The following is a 25121-nucleotide window of genomic DNA, read 5'->3' on the forward strand; positions in this document are numbered from 1 at the left end:
TTTTCTAGAAAATTTTCGCCCGCTGAACGGAATTATGATGTTGGTAATCGGGAGCTTTTGGCCATGAAGTGGGCATTTGAGGAGTGGCGTCATTGGCTTGAGGGTGCTAGACATCGTGTGGTGGTCTTGACTGATCACAAAAATCTGATGTACCTTGAGTCTGCCAAGCGTCTGAATCCTAGACAGGCTCGTTGGTCACTGTTTTTCTCCCGTTTCAATTTTGTGGTTTCATACCTGCCAGGTTCAAAGAATGTGAAGGGGGATGCTCTTTCGAGGAGTTTTGTGCCTGACTCCCCTGGAAATTCTGAGCCCACTGGTATCCTTAGGGATGGGGTGATTTTGCCGGCTGTCTCCCCAGACTTGCGACGTGCTTTGCAGGAGTTTCAGGCGGATAAACCTGAACGTTGTCCGCCGGAAAGACTGTTTGTTCCGGATAATTGGACCAGTAGAGTCATCTCCGAGGTCCATTCTTCTGTGTTGGCAGGTCATCCTGGAATATTTGGTACTAGAGACTTGGTGGCCAGGTCTTTTTGGTGGCCTTCCTTGTCGAGGGATGTGCGTTCTTTCGTGCAGTCTTGTGGAGTTTGTGCTCGGGCTAAGCCTTGCTGTTCTCGGGCCAGTGGATTGTTGTCACCTTTGCCTATCCCGAAGAGGCCTTGGACGCACATTTCCATGGACTTTATTTCGGATCTCTCTGTCTCTCAAAAAATGTCCGTCATATGGGTTGTGTGTGACCGCTTTTCTAAGATGGTTCATCTGGTACCCTTGCCTAAGTTACCTTCTTCCTCTGAGTTGGTCCCTCTGTTTTTTCAAAACGTGGTCCGTTTGCATGGCATTCCGGAGAATATCGTTTCTGATAGGGGATCCCAGTTTGCGTCTAGATTTTGGTGGACGTTCTGTGCTAAGATGGGCATTGATTTGTCCTTTTCGTCTGCATTCCATCAGACGAATGGCCAGACGGAACGAACTAATCAGACTTTAGAAACTTATTTAAGGTGTTTTGTTTCTGCTGATCAACATGACTGGGTTTCCTTTTTGCCGCTTGCCGAGTTTGCCCTTAATAATCGGGCTAGTTCTGCTACCTTGGTTTCTCCTTTCTTTTGTAATTCGGGGTTTCATCCTCGTTTTTCCTCTGGTCAGGTGGAGCCTTCTGATTGTCCTGGAGTGGACATGGTGGTGGATAGGTTGCATCAGATTTGGAGTCATGTGGTGGACAATTTGAAGTTGTCCCAGGAGAGGGCTCAGCAGTTTGCTAATCGCCGTCGCCGCGTGGGTCCTCGACTTCTTGTTGGGGACTTGGTGTGGTTGTCTTCTCGTTTTGTTCCTATGAAGGTCTCTTCTCCTAAGTTCAAGCCTCGGTTCATCGGTCCCTATAGGATCTTGGAAATTCTTAACCCTGTGTCGTTTCGTTTGGATCTCCCGGCATCGTTTGCTATTCATAATGTGTTCCATCGGTCATTGTTGCGGAAGTATGAGGTACCTGTTGTTCCTTCGCTTGAGCCTCCTGCTCCGGTGCTGGTGGAGGGTGAATTGGAGTATGTTGTGGAGAAGATCTTGGATTCTCATGTTTCCAGACGGAAACTCCAGTATTTGGTCAAGTGGAAGGGTTATGGTCAGGAGGATAATTCTTGGGTGATTGCCTCTGATGTTCATGCTGCCGATTTGGTCCGTACTTTTCATAGGGCTCATCCTGGTCGCCCTGGTGGTTCTCGTGAGGGTTCGGTGACCCCTCCTCAAGGGGGGGTACTGTTGTGAGTTCTGTTTTTGGGCTCCCTCTGGTGGTTACTGATGGTACTGGGTGACTTGTGTTCTCTGCGGTCTCTGGTGTCCACCTGTTCCATCAGGTTATGGGAGTTTCCTATTTAACCTGGCTTTTTTGTCATTTCCTCGCCGGCTATCAATGTTATCAGCGTGTCTTTTTACCTCTGCTCCCTGCGTCTGTTATCTTCAGGACAAGCTAAGTTTTGATTTTCCTGTTCCACGTTTTGCTTTGTTTTTGTCTTAGTCCAGCTTGCAGATATGTGATTCCTTGCTGCTGGTTGCTCTAGTGGGCTGAAATTACTCCTCATGTTCCATGAGTTGGCACATGAGTTCAAGTAATTTTAGGATGGTTTTTTGAAGGGTTTTTCGCTGACCGCGCAGTTCACTTTTGTATCCTCTGCTATCTAGCTTTAGCGGGCCTCATTTTTGCTGATTCTATTTTCATAACTACGTATGTGCTTTCCTCTCATTTCACCGTTATTACATGTGGGGGGCTGCTATTTCTGTGGGGTGTTTCTCTGGAGGCAAGTGAGGTCTGTGTTTCTTCTAATAGGGGAAGTTAATCCTTCGGCTGGCGCGAGACGTCTAGGAATCATCGTAGGCACGTTCCCCGGCTACTGCTAGTTGTGTGTTTAGGTTCAGGATCGCGGTCAGCTCAGGTTCCATCACCCTAGAGCTTGTTTTGTTTTTGTGCTTGTCCTTTTGTGATCCCCTGCCATTGGGATCATGACATGACACACAGCTATATATTTATCAACTGACTGCAAAGCCCTAATCCCTGCCTAAAGGCTGTATTTAATCCTATAAATCTATCAAGAGCATGATGCCCCATGTAAACACATGAACGTCATAAATATCATAGAAAGTGTCAAAACTTTATTAAATGTGATATAGAAAAAGTACAAACATCTGTATAAAAATAAAATAAATGATGAGGATCAGTAGATGAATAATAGACACCTACAGCGTAAAAACACACACATTTAATACATGTAAGGGTGCAGCCCAGACATAGCACTAGTATATATACTCAAATATGGGGCAAACAGATGTGCACCTACTAAATTTAGAACAGGGGGGATAGTTGGATTTAAAAACTGATTATAATCAAATAACAAAAGAGTAACGGTAAAAGTGCCATATCAGAACAAAACCCTACCCCTATTGCACAAAGCCCATCAGATAGAAAAGTCAATTAAAGAAAAGTGTATGTGGGTTAAGCTTACCCATGTGTGGTTTCTTTGCTGAAGGTGTCGGTAAAAAAGCCCCGACGCGCGTTTCGCGTGCTGAGCTTCCTCGGGGGGCTGTATCCGTTATGGTACAACGAGGTTTTATATAGCCCTGACACATTTGTTTCTAATTAACGCCGCAGTGATACGGCGCATGGAGGCGGATCTTCCCATCGGCACTACGCTCCTTCCGGCAGTCAGAGCGGCGCACAGAAAGGGGGAAATCCCCGTGACGTCAGTGATCTGTGCAACGCTACACCAGACGCCTTTAGGGCCGCGGCCACATCGGGAGTCCACCGCGCATCCGCACCACAGCGGCGGCCATTTTGGAAAAGGGACAGAATACTGGCAAGCTAGGTCTGAGAGCGACAACCACCCACGGGACCAAAGAGGGTAAGTATGGTTCTAAACATAACCACACAATAGCGTATAAAGCGCGTACGTTAGGGCCCGGGTGAAGGATGGAAACTGCAACAATAATAACACAATAATAATAACCATAATGAAAAATGAAAATACACAATAAATTTAAAAAATGTGGTGTCTTTGCTGGGTCTATGTCCACAAGGACTCCCGGGACAATAGTCAGAGTTTCTGTCACTCAGCTTCTTTCACTATCGGTTCACTAAAGGTTGTATTTAGCCACTCTCCTTGCTCCTGCAACTCTCTCTCCCTCCTTATGCTAAACGGAGAATGCATCTGATAAAAACAGCAAAGCACAAAATTAGCCCTTACAAGGACTGTAAGGCTGCAGTCACACTAGCAGTATTTGGTCAGTATTTTACATCAGTATTTGTAAGCCAAAACCAGGAGTGGAACAAATAGAGGAAAAGTGTAACAGAAACATATGCACCACTTCTGCATTTATCACCCACTCCTGGTTTTGGCTTACAAATACTGATGTAAAATACTGACCGAATACTGCTAGTGTGACGGCAGCCTTAGTATGATGGTTCAGCTGCAGTACCAGTATCAACACTACAGGACTTTGATTTGTTAAACTGTGCACACACGCCTAGACAAGCACTCTCTGCCTTAAAGGGAACCTGTCACCCCGTTTTTTGAGATTGAGATATAAATACTGTTAAATAGGGCCTGCGCTGTGTGTTACTATAGTGTATGTAGTGTACCCCGATTCCCCACCTATGCTGAGAAATAACTTACCAAAGTCGCCGTTTTCGCCTGTCAATCAGGCTGGTCAGGTCGGGTGGGCGTGTTCACAGCGCTGGTTCTTCCTCAGCTTTACGTTGGTGGCGTAGTGGTGTCCGCATGTTGAGGTGACTAATCCACTGTGGGCACGTGAACAAGCAGCGCGCGATCTGCGCTGTCATCCCTTTCGTCGGTGGGGGCGGCCATCTTCCTGGGGCCGCGCGTGCGCAGATCGAGTGCTCTGCTGCACGGGGCTTCAGGAAAATGGCCGCGGGATGCCGCGCGTGCGCATTAGAGATCGCGGCGGCCATTTTCCCAAAGCCGAGATGCAAACTCGGCTTTGGGAAAATGGCCGCCGCGATCTCTAATGCGCACGCGCGGCATCCCGCGGCCATTTTCCTGAAGCCCCGTGCAGCAGAGCACTCGATCTGCGCACGCGCGGCCCCAGGAAGATGGCCGCCCCCACCGACGAAAGGGATGACAGCGCAGATCGCGCGCTACTTGTTCACGTGCCCACAGTGGATTAGTCACTTCAACAGGCGCACACCACTACGCCACCAACGTAAAGCTGAGGAAGAACCAGCGCTGTGAACACGCCCTCCCGACCTGACCAGCCTGATTGACAGGCGAAAATGGCGACTTTGGTAAGTTATTTCTCAGCATAGGTGGGGAATCGGGGTACACTACATACAATATAGTAACACACAGCGCAGGCCCTATTTAACAGTATTTATATCTCAATCTCAAAAAATGGGGTGACAGGTTTCCTTTAAATAACAAATGTCACAAAGCTGTGCAATGGCGTCAGTGTGCCACACCTGGATAGATATAGATATAATTAGCTATGCAAACAGGGGAATCTGACAGCCCGCATATACCTATGTCCTTATTATCTTAAAGGGAAGGTGCCATCAAAAACATTTTTTTTTCAGAAATTGCAAAAAAAATGTAAAGAATTAACCCCTTCCCGACCCATGACGCCACGTAGGCTTCATGAAAGTCGGTGCCAATCCGACCCATGACGCCTATGTGGCGTCATGGAAAGATCGAATCCCTGCAGATCTGGTGAAAGGGTTAACTCCCATTTCACCAGATCTGCAGGGACAGGGGGAGTGGTATTTTAGCCCAGGGGGGGTGGCTTCACCCCCCCCCCCCCCCCCCCGTGGCTACGATCGCTCTGATTGGCTGTTTAAAGTGAAACTGCCAATCAGAGCGATTTGTAATATTTCACCTATTATAACTGGTGAAATATTACAATCCAGCCATGGCCGATGCTGCAATATCATCGGCCATGGCTGGAAACACTAATGTGCCCCCACCCCACCCCACCGATCGCCCCCCCCAGTCCTCCGATCAGTGCTATGCACCGCTCCGTCCTGTGCTCCGCCCCCCCCGTGCTCTTGTCCGCTCCCCCCGTGCTCCAATCACCCCCCCGTGCTCCGATCCAACCCCCTTGCACTCCGATCCACCACCCCCCCCCCGTGCATCATCCACCACCCCGTGCTCCGATCCACCACCCCCGTGCTCCGTTCCAACCACCCCATGCTCCGATCCCCCCCCCATCATACTTACCGATCCTGCCGGGGTCTGTCCGTCTTCTCCCTGGGCGCCGCCATCTTCCAAAATGGCGGGCGCATGCGCAGTGCGCCCGCCGAATCTGCCGACCGACAGATTCGTTCCAAAGTGCATTTTGATCACTGAGATATCATCTATCACAGTGATCAAAATAAAAAAAATAATAAATGACCCCCCCCCCTTGTCACCCCCATAGGTAGGGACAATTAAAAAAATAAAGAATTTTTTTTTTCCACTAAGGTTAGAATACGGTTAGGGTTAGGGCTAGGGTTAGGGCTAGGGTTTCGGTATGTGCACACGTATTCTGTTCCTCTGCGGATTTTTCCGCTGCGGATTTGATAAATCCGTAGTGCTAAACCGCTGCGGATTTATCGCGGATTTACCGCGGTTTTTCTGCGCATTTCGCTGCGGTTTTACAACTGCGATTTTCCATTGGAGCAGTTGTGAAACCGCTGCGGAATCCGCAGAAAGTGACATGCTGCAGAATGTAAACCGCTGTGTTTCCGTGCAGTTTTTCTGCAGCATTTATACAGCGATTTTTGTTTCCCATAGGTTTACATTGAACTGTAAACTCATGGGAAACTGCTGCGGATCCGCAGCGTTTTCCGCAGTGTGTGCACATACCTTTAGAATTAGGCTATGTGCACACGGTGAGGATTTGGCTGCGGATCCGCAGCGGATTGGCCGCTGCGGATTCGCAGCAGTGTTCCATCAGGTTTACAGTACCATGTAAACCTATGGAAAACCAAATCCGCTGTGCCCATGGTGCGGAAAATACCGCGCAGAAACGCTGCGTTGTATTTTCCGCAGCATGTCAATTCTTTGTGTGGATTCCGCAGCGTTTTACACCTGTTCCTCAATAGGAATCCACAGGTGAAATCTGCACAAAAAACGCTGGAAATCCGCGGTAAATCCGCAGGTAAAACGCAGTGCCTTTTACCCGCGGATTTTTCAAAAATGATGCTGAAAAATCTCACACGAATCCGCAACGTGGGCACATAGCCTTAGGGTTAGGGTTGGAATTAGGGTTGTGTTTAGGGTTATGGCTACAGTTGGGATTAGGGTTAGGGGTGTGTTGAGGTTAGTGTTGGAGGTAGAATTGAGGGGTTTCCACTGTTTAGGCACATCAGGGGTCTCCAAACGCAACATGGCGCCACCATTGATTCCAGCCAAACTTGTATTCAAAAAGTCAAATGGTGCTCCCTCACTTCCGAGCCCCGACGTGCGCCCAAACAGTGGTTTACCCCCACATATGGGGTACCAGTGTACTCAGGACAAACTGCGCAACAATTACTGGGGTCCAATTTCTCCTGTTACCCTTGGGAAAATTAATAAATTCTGGGCTAAATAATTATTTTTGAGGAAAGAAAACGCATTTATTATTTTCACGGCTCTGCATTATAAACTTCTGTGAAGCACTTGGGGGTTCAAAGTGCTCACCACACATCTAGATAAGTTCCTTTCGGGGTCTAGTTTCCAAAATGGGGTCACTTGTGGGGGGTTTCTACTGTTTAGCCACATCAGGGGCTCTGCAAATGCAACATGACGCCCGCAGAGCATTCCATCAAAGTCTGCATTTCAAAACGTCACTACTTCACTTCCGAGCCCCGGCATGTGCCCAAACAGTGGTTTACCCCCACATATGGGGTATCAGCGTACTCAGGAGAAACTGGACAACAACTTTTGGGGTCAAATTTCTCCTGTTACCTTTGGGAAAATAAAAAATTGCAGGCTAAAAGATCATTTTTGAGAAAATATTTTTTATTTTTATTTTCATGGCTCTGCATTATAACCTTCTGTGAAGCACTTGGGGGTTCAAAGTCCTCACCACACATCTAGATTAGTTCCTTTGGGGGTCTAGTTTTCAAAATGGGGTCATTTGTGGGGGATCTCCAATGTTTAGGCACACAGGGGCTCTCCAAACGTGACATGGTGTCCGCTAATGATTGGAGCGAATATTCTATTTAAAAAGCCAAATAGCGTGCCTTCCCTTCCGAGCCCTGCCGTGCGCCCAAACAGTGGTTTACCCCCACATATGGGGTATCAGCGTACTCAGGACAAACTGGACAACAACATTTGGGGTCCAATTTATCCTATTTCCTTTGGCAAAATAGGAAATTCCAGGCTAAAAAATCATTTTTAAGGAAAGAAAAATTATTTTTTATTTTCATGGCTCTGCGTTATAAACTTCTGTGAAGCACCTGGGGGTTTAAAGTGCTCAATATGCATCTAGATAAGTTCCTTGGTGGGTCTAGTTTCAAAAATGGGGTCACTTGTGGGGGAGCTCCAATGTTTAGGCACACAGGGGCTCTCCAAACGCGACATGGTGTCCGCTAACAATTGGAGCTAATTTTCCATTCAAAAAGTCAAATGGCACGCCTTCCCTTCCGAGCCCTGCCGTGTGCCCAAACAGTGGTTTACCCCCACATATGAGGTATCGGCGTACTCAGGAGAAATTGCCCAACAAATCTTAGGATCCATTTTATCCTATTGCCCATGTGAAAATGAAAAAATTGAGGCGAAAAGAATTTTTTTGTGAAAAAAAAGTACTTTTTCATTTTTACAGATCAATTTGTGTAGCACCTGAGGGTTTAAAGTGCTCATTAGGCATCTAGATAAGTTCCTTGGGGGGTCTAGTTTCCAAAATGGGGTCACTTGTGTGGGAGCTCCAATGTTTAGGCACACAGGGGCTCTCCAAACGCGACATGGTGTCCGCTAACGATGGAGATAATTTTTCATTCAAAAAGTCAAATGGCGCTCCTTCACTTCCGAACCTTACCATGTGCCCAAACAGTGGTTTACCCCCACATGTGAGGTATCGGTGTACTCAGGAGAAATTGCCCAACAAATTTTAGGATCCATTTTATCCTGTTGCCTATGTGAAAATGAAAAAATTGAGGCTAAAAGAATTTTTTTGTGAAAAAAAAGTATTTTTTTCATTTTTACGGATCAATTTGTGAAGCACCTGGGGGTTCAAAGTGCTCACTATGCATCTAGATAAGTTCCTTGGGGCGTCTAGTTTCCAAAATGGGGTCACTTGTGGGGTAGCTCCAATTTTTAGGCACACGGGGGTTCTCCAAATGTGACATGGTGTCTGCTAAAGAGTGGAGCCAAGTTTTCATTCAAAAAGTCAAATGGCGCTCCTTCCCTTCCAAGCCCTGCCGTGCGCCTAAACAGTGGTTTACCCCCACATATGAGGTATCAGCGTACTCAGGACAAATTGGACAATAACTTTCGTGGTTCAGTTTCTCCTTTTACCATTGGGAAAATAAAAAAATTGTTGCTAAAAGATAATTTTTGTGACTAAAAAGTTAAATGTTCATTTTTTCCTTCCATGTTGCTTCTGCTGCTGTGAAGTACCTGAAGGGTTAATAAACTTCTTGAATGTGGTTTTGAGTACCTTGAGGGGTGCATTTTTTAGAATGGTGTCACTTTTGGGTATTTTCGCCATATAGACCCCTCAAACTGACTTCAAATGTGATCCCAAAAAAAAATGGTTTTGTAAATTTCGTTGTAAAAATGAGAAATCGCTGGTCAAATTTTAACCCTTATAACTTCCTAGCAAAAAAAAATTTTGTTTCCAAAATTGTGCTGATGGAAAGTATACATGTGGGAAATGTTATTTATTAACTATTTTGTGTCACATAACTCTCTGGTTTAACAGAATAAAAATTCAAAATGTGAAAATTGTGAAATTTTCAAAATTTTCGCCAAATTTCCGTTTTTATCACAAATAAATGCAGAATTTATTGACCTAAATTTACCACTAACATGAAGCCCAATATGTCACGAAAAAAACAATCTCAGAACGGCTAGGATCCGTTGAAGCGTTCCTGAGTTATTACCTCATAAAGGGACACTGGTCAGAATTGCAAAAAACGGCAAGGTCTTTAAGGTCAATATAGGCTGGGTCATGAAGGGGTTAATTATTACATTTTCTTAAAAAATATTATTATTTGTTTATAATTTAGTAAAATATGAAAAATAATTTGAAAAGTTTTGGAATTTCCACTTTTCAACACTAGGGGGAGCAGCTGCTGAAATTTCAGAAAAACCTAGCGTACAAATAGCTCACACTACAGCACTGCAGTAATTATGGGCGGAGTCTGCTGACCTGTGTGATGTCTCCTCTCCTCCCCTTCTGGTTGTTTGCTAAGGGATTAGAGAGGATGATATTCAGGAACCCAGTGAGCAGCCATTTTGTTGGTGACTGCAGAGTATGGCTGCCGTCACACTATCAGTATTTGGTCAGTATTTGTAAGCCAAAACCAGGAGTGGAACAAATAGAGGAAAAGTATAATAGAAACACGACACCACTTCTGTATTTATTACCCACTCCTGGTTTTGGCTTACAAATACTGAGGTAAAATACTGACCAAATACTGATAGTGTGAAGGCAGCCTTATACTGACAAGTAGACAGTCACCGAGGATGGCAGGCAGCAAGGATTCTGGGAGATATGTGGTGGGGGGAGCAGGGTGACAGCAGCACAGAGTATTTCAGGAGAGCAGTGTGCTGGTCTATGGGGGCCCCCTTTTCGGTGTGCGGAGCAGCCAGGGATTGTACATAGAGCGTTCTTTTATACTCATGGATGGACCGTCTGCTTGTTTGCTCCACAGAAATCCAGGAAACATTTCTGCGGATTGATGGCCTGGTCTGATCCAGACCCCATTCCCCTCCTCAGATCCTGTCTTCCCCGTCCTGGCAATGTGTGAAAGCGAGGTGACAGGCGCAGTCGGGGTGATGCTGGGAAGGAAATGTAGCCATATAGTAACGATAAAAATGAGACCCCTCTCTTCAGCTACCTCACCAGCCTTCCCCTGACTACACCTAACTGGAGGTCATGCTGCCCCCTCTATTACCCCAGACCCGCGTGCAGGTGCTCAACCAGAACCACCATAGACTGGGTCCGCTTTCTGAAGATAATACTGCCATAGTGTTCTCACATAATACCGCCATATAGATCACACACAATACTATCAAATAGATCACACAATACTGTCATACAGTTCTCACATAATACCACCATATAGATCACACATAATACCGCCAGTGTTCTCACATACCGCCATATAGATCACACGTAATACCGCCAGTGTTCTCACATACCGCCATATAGATCACACATAATACTGCCATAGTGTTCTCACATACCGCCATATAGATCACACATAATACCACCAGTGTTCTCACATACTGCCATATAGATCACACATAATACTGCCAGTGTTCTCACATACCGCCATATAGATCACACATAATACCGCCACATAGATCTCACATGTATTGTAAATACTCGGCCAGAATAAAGTCCTTTATTAATCTTTTTTAAACCATACCGAACGCATAATCCTCGACTCCCTCATCTCCCACAACAAAAATAATAAACCACAATGGGGAAAGACACGCAGGGGGGAGAGGAGTGCATAGGAGAGGATTAGATACTGACTGCTGAGCCGTGTATCTAATCCTGTCCTGTGTGATACTGTGCTGCGCCGTGTATCTAATCCTATCTTGTGTGATACTGTACACAGGACAGGATTAGCTACACAGGACTAGATTAGCTACACAGGACAGAGGTAGCAGTGGTAGATGGTATATAGAGGCAGGCAGCAGTGGTAGATGGTATATAGAGGCAGGCAGCAGTGGTAGATGGTATATAGAGGCAGGCAGCAGTGGTAGATGGTATATAGAGGCAGGCAGCAGTGGTAGATGGTATATAGAGGCAGGTAGCAGTGGTAGGTGGTATATAGGGGCTGTTAGCAGTGGTAGGTGGTATATAGAGGCAGGTAGCAGTGGTAGGTGGTATATAGAGGCAGGTAGCAGTGGTATATAGGGGCAGGTAGCAGTGGTATATAGGGGCAGGTAGCAGTGGTATATAGGGGCTGGTAGCAGTGGTATATAGGGGCAGGTAGCAGTGGTATATAGGGGCAGGTAGCAGTGGTATATAGGGGCAGGTAGCAGTGGTATATAGGGGCAGGTAGCAGTGGTATATAGGGGCAGGTAGCAGTGGTATATAGGGGCAGGTAGCAGTGGTATATAGGGGCAGGTAGCAGTGGTATATAGGGGCAGGTAGCAGTGGTATATAGGGGCAGGTAGCAGTGGTATATAGGAGCAGGTAGCAGTGGTATATAGGGGCAGGTAGCAGTGGTATATATGGGCAGGTAGCAGTGGTATATAGGGGCAGGTAGCAGTGGTATATATGGGCAGGTAGCAGTGGTATATAGGGGCAGGTAGCAGTGGTATATAGGGGCTGGTAGCAGTGGTATATAGGAGCAGGTAGCAGTGGTATATAGGGGCAGGTAGCAGTGGTATATATGGGCAGGTAGCAGTGGTATATAGGAGCAGGTAGCAGTGGTATATAGGGGCTGGTAGCAGTGGTATATAGGGGCAGGTAGCAGTGGTATATAGGGGCAGGTAGCAGTGGTATATAGGGGCTGGTAGCAGTGGTATATAGGAGCAGGTAGCAGTGGTATATAGGGGCTGGTAGCAGTGGTATATAGGGGCTGGTAGCAGTGGTATATAGGGGCTGGTAGCAGTGGTATATAGGGGCTAGTAGCAGTGGTATATAGGGGCATGTAGCAGTGGTATATAGGAGCAGGTAGCAGTGGTATATAGGGACAGGTAGCAGTGGCATATAGGAGCAGGTAGCAGTGGTATATAGGGACAGGTAGCAGTGGTATATAGGAGCAGGTAGCAGTGGTATATAGGGACAGGTAGCAGTGGTAGATGCATAAGAAAATAAAAACTCTGTACTTACCTTCAGTCCTCTCCCAGGAAGTGCTGAGTCATGTTCAGGGCAGAGCAGTGTGACGATCTCCCTGCTGTGCTCTGAACAGGTCAGCAGTGAGCAGTGATTGCAGCCTGTGCTGTAATACTAAGTACAGGCTCTGCAATCACAGCTCCTGGCTGCAGATACTCACCCCGACCCTCGCTCCCAGCAGCAGCTTCTCCCTGGCAGCTCCTGCTATGATTGCACACACTGAGCTGTATGAGCGATGACAGTGGAAAATAAAAAACAAAATGGCCGCGATCTCCTCTCACAGCTGTGACGTTGCAGCTCAGTGGGCGTGGCCAGGCCACAGCTGAGAGGCAGGAGGAGCGGCCTCAATGAAAGAGATGCGGTCGGGTCTGACCGTTGGCTCCTATGGCCATGGCTGCCGTAAGGGAGGTGTGCAAGTGTCGTGCCCAGACACTTACACCCACACTAATGAAAATGGCGGCCTCCAGTGGTAAAAGTAAAAATGAATAAATAAAAAAGTATGAAAGTAGTACATTTACTTTAATAATTGATTATATAATCAATAATAATAATACAAAAACTAAAATCACGGCACCCTCCCTTTAAGTACTGGTGTGGTCATCGGATTCCATGCTGAGTAGCTAGCACACTTACACTTAAATAGTTGAGGCTGGCGTATCGGTCTATCAGGTGGCATAGACATTTAATGTGTTGATGCTACAGCGGAGACACATTGTCTTAATATTGCAGTGTATATGGATCAGCCAAATGCAGATCTGGTATGGCCAGTCACATATAGGTTAGGTACGGCTTGCATGTCAAATCGTTTTGGCGGCGTGTTGAGAGCTTGATATTATTTGTATCTATAATACAAAAGAGATAGAATATTCCACAGCCGCAGAACATACTATATCAGCCATATGTGGTTTCGATAGAACTGATTTAAGATACTACACAGTTAATAATCTTATAATTCAATATATAATTTACCCCTGTCTGGTGACATAGTAGTGCCATGGAATAATTGAACCCTTATTAGAGGAACTCAGTGGTTACTAACTTACTACATAGCTCAATCTGATAACGCCAAGAAGTCATTCTGTATGATAAATCATTTGTGAATATTCTTGTGACCTAATATATGAAATTTGATATCATTTTACCTAGTCTTTAATTTATATAAAAGTGAGTAAAAAATAAATAAAATTAGGGACAATGGTCAGGGATCAGCACAATTTAAATATATATATATATATATATAATTTATTAATTTATAATCAAGTGATCCAATCGGGAATTAGAGTCACAGTTTTAATAAGAAAGCAATATAAAATTAATCAGCGACTCAATGTACACTCTTGTTTGGGTGTATGTGAAAAACACATTTTTGAACACATTTCTGGTATACTAGAAAATAATTAGCAAAAGCTATTTTTTATTCACTTATCCCCTTCACTGTTTTTCTACTGAGAAATCCTAATCATGTCAGTATATGTTTTCTGCTACAAAGTACAAAGTGTCCCGGATAATGCTTTATAGTCTGATTCCTGATGTGACAACAAGAATGATACATTCATTAATGGCACATACCACATATGGCCACTAGGTGGCACTGTATTGTCACAAACCGGGCACTAGAGTTTAACCCCTCTGTGACCTTAGACGTACTATCCCGTCGAGGTGCCCTGGGCTTATCTGACCCTGGACGGGATAGTACGTCATAGCCGATCGGCCGCGCTCACGGGGGGAGCGCGGCCGATCGCGGCCGGGTGTCAGCTGCTTATCGCAGCTGACATCCGGCACTATGTGCCAGGAGCGGTCACGGACCGCCCCCGGCACATTAACCCCTGGCACACCGCGATCAAAGATGATCGCGATGTGCCGGCGGTGCAGGGAAGCACCGCGCAGGGAGGGGGCTCCCTGCGGGCTTCCCTGAGCCCCCCGCAGCAACGCGATGTGATCGCGTTGCTGCGAGGGTCTCACCTCCCTCCCTGCTTCCTCCAGCCCTGGATCCAAGATGGCCGCGGATCCGGGTCCTGCAGGGAGGGAGGTGGCTTCACAGAGCCTGCTCAGAGCAGGCACTGTGAAGCAGCCTGCACTCATATCAGATCAGTGATCTGACAGAGTGCTGTGCAAACTGTCAGATCACTGATCTGTGATGTCCCCCCCTGGGACAAAGTAAGAAAGTAAAAAAAAAATTTTCCAAATGTGTAAAAAAAAAAAAAAAAAAAAATATTTCAAAATAATGAAAAAAAAAAAAAAATATTATTCCCATAAATACATTTCTTCATCTAAATAAAAAAAAAAAACCAATAAAAGTACACATATTTAGTATCGCCGCGTCCGTAACGACCCGACCTATAAAACTGTCCCACTAGTTAACCCCTTCAGTAAACACCGTAAGAAAAAAAAAAAAAAAACGAGGCAAAAAACAACGCTTTATTATCATACCGCCGAACAAAAAGTGGAATAACACGCGATCAAAAGGACAGATATAAATAACCATGGTACCGCTGAAAGCGTCATATTGTCCCGCAAAAAAAGAGCCGCCATACAGCATCATCAGCAAAAAAATAAAAAAGTTATAGTCCTGAGAATAAAGCGATGCAAAAATAATTATTTTTTCTGTAAAATAGTTTTTATCGTATAAAAGCACCAAACCATAAAAAAATGATATAAATGAGGTATCGCTGTAATCGTACTGACCCGAAGAATAAAACTGATTTATCAATTTTACCAAACGCGGAACGGTATAAACGCCTCCCCCAATAGAAATTCATGAATAGCTGGCTTTTGGTCATTCTTCCTCACAAAAATCGGAATAAAAAGCGATAAAAAAAGTCACGTGCCCAAAAATGTTTTCAATAAAAACGTCAACTCGTCCCGCAAAAAACAAGACCTCACATGACTCTGTGGACCAAAATATGGAAAAATTATAGCTCTCAAAATGTGGTATTGCAAAAAATATTTTTTGCAATAAAAAGGGTCTTTCAGTGTGTGACGGCTGCCAATCATAAAAATCCGCTAAAAAACTCGCTATAAAAGTAAATCAAACCCCCCTTCATCACCCCCTTAGTTAGGGAAAAATAAAAAAAAATGTATTTATTTCCATTTTCCCATTAGGGCTAGGGTTAGGGCTAGGGTTAGGGTTAGGGCTAGGGTTAGGGCTAGGGTTAGGGTTAGGGTTAGGGCTAGGGTTAGGGCTAGGGTTAGGGCTAGGGCTAGGGTTAGGGTTAGGGCTAGGGTTAGGGCTAGGGTTAGGGTTAGGGTTAGGGCTAGGGTTAGGGCTAGGGTTAGGGCTAGGGCTAGGGTTAGGGCTAGGGTTAGGGTTAGGGCTAGGGTTAGGGTTGGGGCTACAGTTAGGGTTGGGGCTAAAGTTAGGGTTAGGGTTTAGATTACATTTACAGTTGGGAATAGGGTTGGGATTAGGGTTAGGGGTGTGTCAGGGTTAGAGGTGTGGTTAGGGTTACCGTTGGAATTAGGGTTAGGGGTGTGTTTAGATTAGGGTTTCAGTTATAATTGGGGGGTTTCCACTGTTTCGGCACATCAGGGGCTCTCCAAACACGACATGGCGTCCGATCTCAATTCCAGCCAATTCTGCGTTGAAAAAGTAAAACAGTGCTCCTTCCCTTCCGAGCTCTCCTGTGTGCCCAAACAGGGGTTTACCCCAACATATGGGGTATCAGCGTACTCAGGACAAATTGGACAACAACTTTTGTGGACCAATTTCTCCTGTTACCCTTGGGAAAATACAAAACTGGGGGCTAAAAAATAATTTTTGTGGGAAAACAAAAAGATTTTTTATTTTCACGGCTCTGCGTTATAAACTGTAGTGAAACACTTGGGGGTTCAAAGTTCTCACAACACATCTAGATAAGTTCATTGAGGGGTCTAGTTTCCAATATGGGGTCACTTGTGGGGGGTTTCTACTGTTTAGGTACATTAGGGGCTCTGCAAACGCAATGTGACGCCTGCAGACCAATCCATCTAAGTCTGCATTCCAAATGATGCTCCTTCCCTTCCGAGCCCTCCCATGCGCCCAAACGGTGGTTCCCCCCCACATATCGGGTATCAGCGTACTCAGGACAAATTGGACAACAACATTTAGGGTCCAATTTCTCCTGCTAACCTTGGAAAAATACAAAACTGGGGGCTAAAATATAATTTTTGTGGAAAAAAAAATATTTTTTATTTGCATGGCTCTGCGTTATAAACTGTAGTGAAATACTTGGGGGTTCAAAGCTCTCACAACACATCAAGATGAGTTCCTTAGGGGGTCTACTTTCCAAAATGGTGTCACTTGTGGGGGGTTTCTACTGTTTAGGTACATTAGGGGCTCTGCAAACGCAATGTGACGCCTGCAGACCATTCCATCTAAGTCTGCATTCCAAATGGCGCTCCTTCCCTTCCGAACCCTCCCATGCGCCCAAACGGTGGTTCCCCCCCACATATGGGGTATCAGCGTACTCAGGACAAATTGGACAACAACTTTTGTGGTCCAATTTCTCCTGTTACCCTAGGGAAAATACAAAACTGGGGGCTAAAAAATAATTTTTGTGGGAAAAAAATTTTGTTTTATTTTTATGGCTCTGCATTATAAACTTCTGTGAAGCTCTTGGTGGGTCAAAGTGCTCACCACACATCCAGATAAGTTCCTTAGGGGGTCTACTTTCCAAAATGGTGTCACTTGTGGGGGGTTTCAATGTTTAGGCACATCAGTGGCTCTCCAAACGCAACATGGCGTCCCATCTCAATTCCTGTCAATTTTGCATTGAAAAGTCAAACGGCGCTCCTTCCCTTCCGAGCTCTCCCATGCGCCCAAACAGTGGTTTACTGCCACATATGGGGTATCAGCGTACTCGGGACAAATTGGACAACAACTTTTGAGGTCCAATTTCTTCTCTTACCCTTGGAAAAATAAAAAATTGGGGGCAAAAATATAATTTTTGTGAAAAAATATGATTTTTTATTTTTACGGTTCTGCATTATAAACTTCTGTGAAGCACTTGGTGGGTCAAAGTGCTCACCACACCTCTAGATAAGTTCCTTAGGGGGTCTACTTTCCAAAATGGTGTCACTTGTGGGGGGTTTCAATGTTTAGGCACATCAGTGGCTCTCCAAACGCAACATGGCGTCCCATCTCAATTTCTGTCAATTTTGCATTGAAAAGTCAAACTGCGCTCCTTCCCTTCCGAGCTCTCCCATGCGCCCAAACAGTGGTTTACTGCCACATATGGGGTATCAGCGTACTCAGGACAAATTGGACAACAACTTTTGAGGTCCAATTTCTTCTCTTACCCTTGGAAAAATAAAAAATTGGGGGCAAAAATATAATTTTTGTGAAAAAATATGATTTTTTATTTTTACGGTTCTGCATTATAAACTTCTGTGAAGCACTTGGTGGGTCAAAGTGCTCACCACACATCCAGATAAGTTCCTTAGGGGGTCTACTTTCCAAAATGGTGTCACTTGTGGGGGGTTTCAATGTTTAGGCACATCAGTGGCTCTCCAAACGCAACATGGCGTCCCATCTCAATTCCTGTCAATTTTGCATTGAAAAGTCAAATAGCGCTCCTTCCCTTCCGAGCTCTCCCATGCGCCCAAACAGTGGTTTACTGCCACATATGGGGTATCGGCGTACTCAGGACAAATTGGACAACAACTTTTTGGGTCCAATTTCTCCTGTTACCCTTGGTAAAATAAAACAAATTGGAGCTGAAGTAAATTTTTTGTGTAAAAAAGTTAAATGTTCATTTTTATTTAAACATTCCAAAAATTCCTATTAAACACCTGAAGGGTTAATAAACTTCTTGAATGTGGTTTTGAGCACCTTGAGGGGTGCAGTTTTTAGAATGGTGTCACACTTGGGCATTTTCTATCATATAGACCCCTCAAAATGACTTCAAATGAGACGTGGTCCCTAAAAAAAAATGGTGTTGTAAAAATGAGAAATTGCTGGTCAACTTTTAACCCTTATAACTCCCTAACAAAAAAAAAAATTGGTTCCAAAATTATGCTGATGTAAAGGAGACATGTGGGAAATGTTACTTATTAAGTATTTTGTGTGACATATCTCTGTGATTTAATTGCATAAAAATTCAAAGTTTGAAAATTGCGAAATTTTCAAAATTTTCGCCAAATTTCCGTTTTTTTCACAAATAAACGCAGGTACTATCAAAGAAATTTTACCACTATCATGAAGTACAATATGTCACGAGAAAACAATGTCAGAATCACCAGGATCCGTTGAAGCGTTTCGGAGTTATAACCTCATAAAGGGACAGTGGTCAGAATTGTAAAAATTGGCCTGGTCATTAACGTGCAAACCACCCTTGGGGGTAAAGGGGTTAATAACTACAGTGCCTTGCGAAAGTATTCGGCTCCCTGGAACTTTTCAACCTTTTCCCACATATCATGCTTCAACCATAAAGATACCAAATGCCTAATGATGATAAATATAATCCACCTGTGTGTAATCAAGTCTCCGGTAAATGCACCTGCTCTGTGATAGACTCAGGGTTCTGATTGAAGCACAGAGAGCATCATGAAGACCAAGGAATACAACAGGCAGGGCCGTGATACTGTTGTGGACAAGGGGGTCCGCCCTGCTGGTGCATGGCCGCTGTGGCGGTGGTCGCAGCACGGCTCCGCACCGTTAAGGTGGTAGGACCCACTACGAGGTTTGCAGTGAACTGGCAGTGGGCTTCATACAGTCAGATCAGAATGTTAAACTGAAAACCTCATGTTCAGTATATAAATTTTTGCCTAGTGGCTTTAGATCAACTTATAATTTTGGGATGTGCGGTTCATGTTCTTTTTTTTCTTTTTGTACAAAGCATAATTTTAAAGAGAACCTGTCAGCAGGATTGTGCACAGTAACCTACACACAGTGTCAGGTGGCACCGTTATACCGATTACAATGATACCTTGATTGATGAAATCCGCCTTATGGTTGTTGCTCTTTATTTGCAGTTTTGTGCTAATGATATGCTCATGCCTCGGGGCGGCCTGTGGGGGTCTTCATGTGGGGCTCTTGATTAGCTATTCATAATGCAGACTGCTGACAGGTCACTGATCCCTCACTGACCTGCCTGCTAGTTTGTATAATGAATACCAGAACATACGGACTGAAAAAAAAGTCCTCCTCCAAGATGGCAATGCCCACACCTGCGCAGTAGCAGCTCTCGGAGATCGGAGTCTGTACTTGGATCGTGTTTCACAGATGACTGAATTGAGCCTCAGACACAAAAAATGCATTTTCCTTATGTGTTGATCAGCTGCATAGAATGTGTTAATTCTGTGTGTGCTACTGACTGGTTTTTGGGCACAATTCACTGAAAAAACGCTTAATTTGATGACGTTACTTATTGAAGTGGCTTTGGAAATTGTATCTGCTAAAGTGCAGCCCTAAGGGTATGTTCCCACGGTCAGTAAACGCCACGGGTCGGGCGCTGCGTACATCCGAAGCGTCCAGATGTTACAGCATAGTGGATGGGATTTCAAAAAATCCCATGCCCGCTATGCATGCACGAACGCCTGTGGATCACCCGCGGAGACGGACATGCGGCACGTCTTTCAAGTCTACAGCATGTCTGAAAAATACAGCGCTGCCATTATGAATATCTCCTGTTCTTTAATGATAATGGATGCCATGAGAGATGCCACGTAGGGAGAAAAAATACCCAGCAGGTCTTCTATCCTGGTGGTAACAGGGCAATCAGCTTTTTGCCAGGGACTTTTCTAGAGAACGGGCACATTTTGGAAGTGTCAGGAAATGGTTTAATAGTTCATAATTAGGGGTAATTAGCAAAAATGTATTAAACCTCTATGAAGAGGTCATACAAATATAAATGGTAACATGAATTCACACGTAATATTTTATTTTCTGTTTCAGATGGCAGCGTTCCTGCTGAGAAAAGGCGCTTCTGTACATAGACTGGATGACAACCAGCTCACGCCTTTACACCACGCTGCGGGCCGAGGTCATACTCTGGTGGCAAATCTACTAATACAGGAAGGAGCAGATGTAAACGGCACTGACTCACTAAACCTAACGCCTTTACACCACGCCGCCTATAGGGGGCACAGTGCAGTATGTTCCAGTTTATTTCAGCATGGAGCCGACATACACGCCAAAGACTGGCTAGGAAAAACAGCTCTACACCTGGCAGTAGAAAGAGGGCAAGCTCATGTAGTGAAGACTTTGAAGGAATGCGGGGCTGATCCTTGTATCAAGTCCAAGTGGAATGAATCGGCTACAGACATGGCTGTAAAGGGCAGCTACAGAGATATTCTTAATATTTTAAACATGGGGGGAATGAATTTATGCTAGAAGCAATTTCAAACCTAATCTATCACCAGATGTCACAATAGGGACTCCACACATTACTATCTAGATCTTAGACTTGATAAGACTGCTGCGCTTACTTTTCTAAATCTATGCCAGAAAGGCTGTATAATATTTTTCAAAGTTTTCACATTTTATGTTAAAGAGCCCATTTAATATCAGGATTGCACGGCCATTCTGAGTACACCAGCCTCATATCTTTTTAATATACATTATGCATCTATGCTTGTATTTTTAATAATCTCTCTGGACTGGTCATGTGGGGGTTAATCCCCTCGGCCTGGGCAGGCTGGGCTTTTTAAGTCCTCTGCAGTCTGCTGGTCAGCGTCAATAGCTTCCAGGCTAGAACAGCTGACCCGTATACCCTAGTGATCCTTCTACCTCTAACGTCCCGTTTTCGTATTAGACCCGTTCCCTATCCCTGATTTAGTGTTTGTCTGGTGGTTTCCCTACAGTGTATGACTCAGCCTGATCTCTGAACCCCGCCTCTTGTTTTCCATCTCTGATACCATGTTCCCTGACCGGCTTTGACTCTCTGGCTTGTACCCTGACTTCTTCTTACGTCTCTCGTTTTGGAAACCGTGCTCCTTTTTGGCTCTGACTTCTGGCTAGGCTCTGACTACATGCATTGTTGTTTCTTCTGGTACTTCTGCTCCTGACAAGTTCGGTCTCAGCCCATCTGAGCACTCTTTTGTCACCTGTGACACCTGTGCGGCTGCTCAGTGTTGCTGCGCTGTGTGTGGTTTCTCTTCTCTCGCCAGCACTCTCTGGTGGAGGTTGCGCTACACTGCACTGCAGCCGCATCACAGTCCTAATCCGCTTTGTCGGGCACAAAAAATAGCTTTTATTATACTCACAGACGGTCAAATGGGGGGGTCTCTGGTCTTGATCCAGCGCCTCCCCTTTCTACAATCACCATCCTCCCTCTACACAGTGTCCCTATTGCACTCCTTTCCTGTGCAGGCGCATTTCTATCTGTCCTGCCGAGGGCAGAGCATAGCACTGTAATGCGCATGCGCCGGCTTTACCTATGGGTTATCGGTGCTCTTTCACCTCTCCTGCTGCATGCACATTACAGTACTTTGCTCTATCCTCAGCAGGATAAGCTGGCTCCCTGTGCTGATTGCTGACAAACATATTCCTGCTAATACGTGTAATGCTATGTTCACATTTGTGTTGTTGGGCGCAACGTCGTCGACGGATACCGACGCATGCGTCATGCGCACCTATCTTTAACATGGGGGGCGCATGGACATGCGCCGTATGCGTTGTTGTGCATTTTACGACGCATGCGTCATTTTGACGCACATGACAGGGCGCAGACAACGCTACTTGTAGCGTTTTCTCTGCGCCCAAATTCCGGAACTTTTATATTTTATGACAACGCATGCGTCTGAAAACGCTGCGTTGTGCATATGCATTGTGGGGTGTGTCGACGACGCTGCGCCCAACAACGCAAATGTGAACATACCGTAAGGTGTTTTCCACTCATAGACAATATGGTGTGGTGGCTGCATTATAATTCTTTTTTTAGCAAGTTTAATCCACAATCTTTGCTTATTCATATATGGTGATAATAGCTACTATCATCCATTTTTTTTTATCTCTACATGTACATTGGCGAAAATAAGTATTTGATATACTTCTGATTTTGCAAGTTTTCCCATCTACAAAGAATGGAGAGGTCTGTAAGTTTTATCGTAGGTAAACTTCAACTGTGATAGAATCCCCCCTCCAAAAAAAACTGAAAATCACATTGTATGATTTTTAAATAATTAAATTGTATTTTATTGCATGAAATAAGTATTTGATCGCTTAGGAGCCAGCAAGAATTCTGACTCTCACAGAACTGTTCTTTTTTAAGACGCCCTCCTTCTTTGCACTAATTACCTGTAGTAATTGCACCTGTTTGAGCTTGTTACCTGTATAAAAGACACCTGTCCACACAATCAATCACACTCCAACTTCATCCTGGCCAAGGTCAAAGAGATGTCTAAGGACACCAGGGACAAAATTGTAGACCTGCACAAGGCTGGGATGGGCTACAGGACAGTAAGCAAGCAGCTTGGTGAGAAGGTAACAACTGTTGGTACATTTATTGCAAAATGGAAGAAACACAAGATGACTATCAATTATCCTTGGCCTGGGGCTCCATGCAAGACCCTGCCTTGTGGCGTAAGGATGATTCCGAGAAAGTTCAGGAATCAGCCCAGAATTACACTGGAGGACTTGGTCAATGAGCTGAAGAGAGCTGGGACCACAGTCTCAAACATTACCATTAGGCCGGGGTCACACCAGCGTTGAATACGGATGAGTGCTATGCAAGAAAACATGGCATAGCACCCGGACCAATGTTCATCTATGGGGCAGATCACATCACTGTTTTTTTTTCTCGGCCGTATTCAGCGTGCGAGTGAAATCGCAGCATACTGTGATTGTAAGCGTATATCGCCCGAGTCTCGCCAATACAAGTCTATGGGTGCGAGAACAAAATCGGACACCATATGGACCATCAGTGTAGCTTGCGAGAAATACGCACACATTTTCCTCATTTAAGCCCATTGTGCCATTAAATTCAATGGGGAAAAGCAGTGAGAAATGTAAAGTCATACGGATACATAAGTGCGAGAAAATAACAGCATTGCATTACACATGGATGACCATACGGAGAACACTTGTGCCACTCTCGGCAGGGACACTCGGACCGATTTTCCATACGGTAAGCGAGACCCTGGCCTTAGTAACACACTACGCCGTCATGGCTTAAAATCCTGCAGGGCACGCAAGATTCCCCCCCAAAGAACTACAGGAAACGTCTGACCTCTGTAAATGCAAACAAAGGTTTCTGTACCAAATATTAGGCTCTGTTTTCCTATTGTATCAGATAATTATTTCATGCAATAAAATGCTAATTAATTATGTATAAATCATACAATGTGATTTTCAGGATTTTTTTTAAGATTGAGTCGCTCATGGTTGAAGTTTGTAGGTGGGAACACTTGCAAAATCGGCAGTGTGTATATAAAGTGTAGGGATCCATGTACAGCATTAGGTAGTGTTCACACAGGCAATGCGGTTTGGTCCAAACGTGCAGTTTTATTGCTTTCTTAAAACGCTAAGGAATACAAACTAAACAGCCTTTTCTGAGTACAAAGGTATAACAGCAAATAAAGCGTTCATTGAGCAGGCACATATGTCAGTGCGGGCTCGCCCAACCAGATTACAGTCTGGTCTCTCTCCACTTCTAGCCAGACTGTCAATATCAGAGGTCTTATCTTCCTCCCATACAGCGCACGTTTGCTGGTCACTCACCAGCTCCAACACAATCCACTCTGCTCAGCATCACGCAGCAAAAAAGAACACAGGACCTGTATCTAGACATAGCTAGGCCGGTGCCTCTAATCAAACCCTGCAGAGCTAGGATTTAACCCAGTCCTTCCTAAATATATATTTATATGTATTATATATACGTATATTGACCAGCTTTAGGCCTGATTGCCATGACCATATGAAAAATCAATAGCAACCAGCAAGCCATTCTGTTTGTGTACTTCTCTATATGTTTCCATGGGGTGTATACTACAGTGCAACCAAAGCAAGGTTCTGAGTTCTGGACATACTTGGGTGCAAGTTTAGGCAGATGTCAGAACATAGGCAGGTATTGTTAAACTTCAGCTGGGTTAGAGAGCAGGTCCTCCATTTGTGTGTGGCACACTGCACTTTTATTTAGAAGCACTTTATTCTGGCGTCCAATAAAGAATGAAAATGATTTGTGAAACATTCCCTGACCTCCTTGTCAGTAGTTTGGAGAATAAAAATGCTACTTGTATAGTACCGATGAGATTATTTCAAATGATTCAGTATAAAGAATGTGACGTTTCATTCTCCATGAAATTCTATGTAAGAATAAAATGTCAGCCATATGGTATCTGACATCACAAACCATCACATGCAGGTACAGGAACCTCTATAGGAAAACATCAATTACAGCTCCATATGGCCGATATGTATTGTAACAGTGTATTTTTATCGTTCTGATATGCTTATTCTTTTTACGGTAATGTCCAAGGGATCTAGACTGCAAATGGCAAACTGTAAATGTTATCAATAGATAATGTGTCCCAATATATAGCATGGAAAACAGCGCGACTCACAACTAATAGAGCGTTTGTCATCCCCAAAATATAGGTGAAACTGACTGTACAGCAATACAGTGTGATATACCCAGAAGTGGAGGGAGCAGGCAGCTTCGGGAAATTGCCAGGGAGGACACAGCCACCAACACTTTGTGCGCCAGTGCGGTCAAGTGTGTGGTGTC

The 25121-nt window shown here is 44.7% G+C and overlaps 1 protein-coding gene across 1 annotated transcript in view; it reads left to right on the forward strand.

Moving 5' to 3' along the window:
* Window positions 1–24575, forward strand: part of LOC138638270 (ankyrin repeat domain-containing protein 65-like) — a 55368-nt gene extending 30793 nt beyond the window's left edge. The window contains exon 3 of the mRNA XM_069727445.1: window positions 20351–24575. Coding sequence (XP_069583546.1) covers window positions 20351–20788 — 438 coding nt within the window. The 3' untranslated portion in view covers window positions 20789–24575. The remainder of the gene's footprint in view (window positions 1–20350) is intronic.
* Window positions 24576–25121: the final 546 nt, after the last annotated feature.

The sequence above is a fragment of the Ranitomeya imitator genome, chromosome 5 (genome assembly GCF_032444005.1).
Source record: "Ranitomeya imitator isolate aRanImi1 chromosome 5, aRanImi1.pri, whole genome shotgun sequence".
In the NCBI taxonomy this organism is placed as follows: domain Eukaryota; kingdom Metazoa; phylum Chordata; class Amphibia; order Anura; family Dendrobatidae; genus Ranitomeya; species Ranitomeya imitator.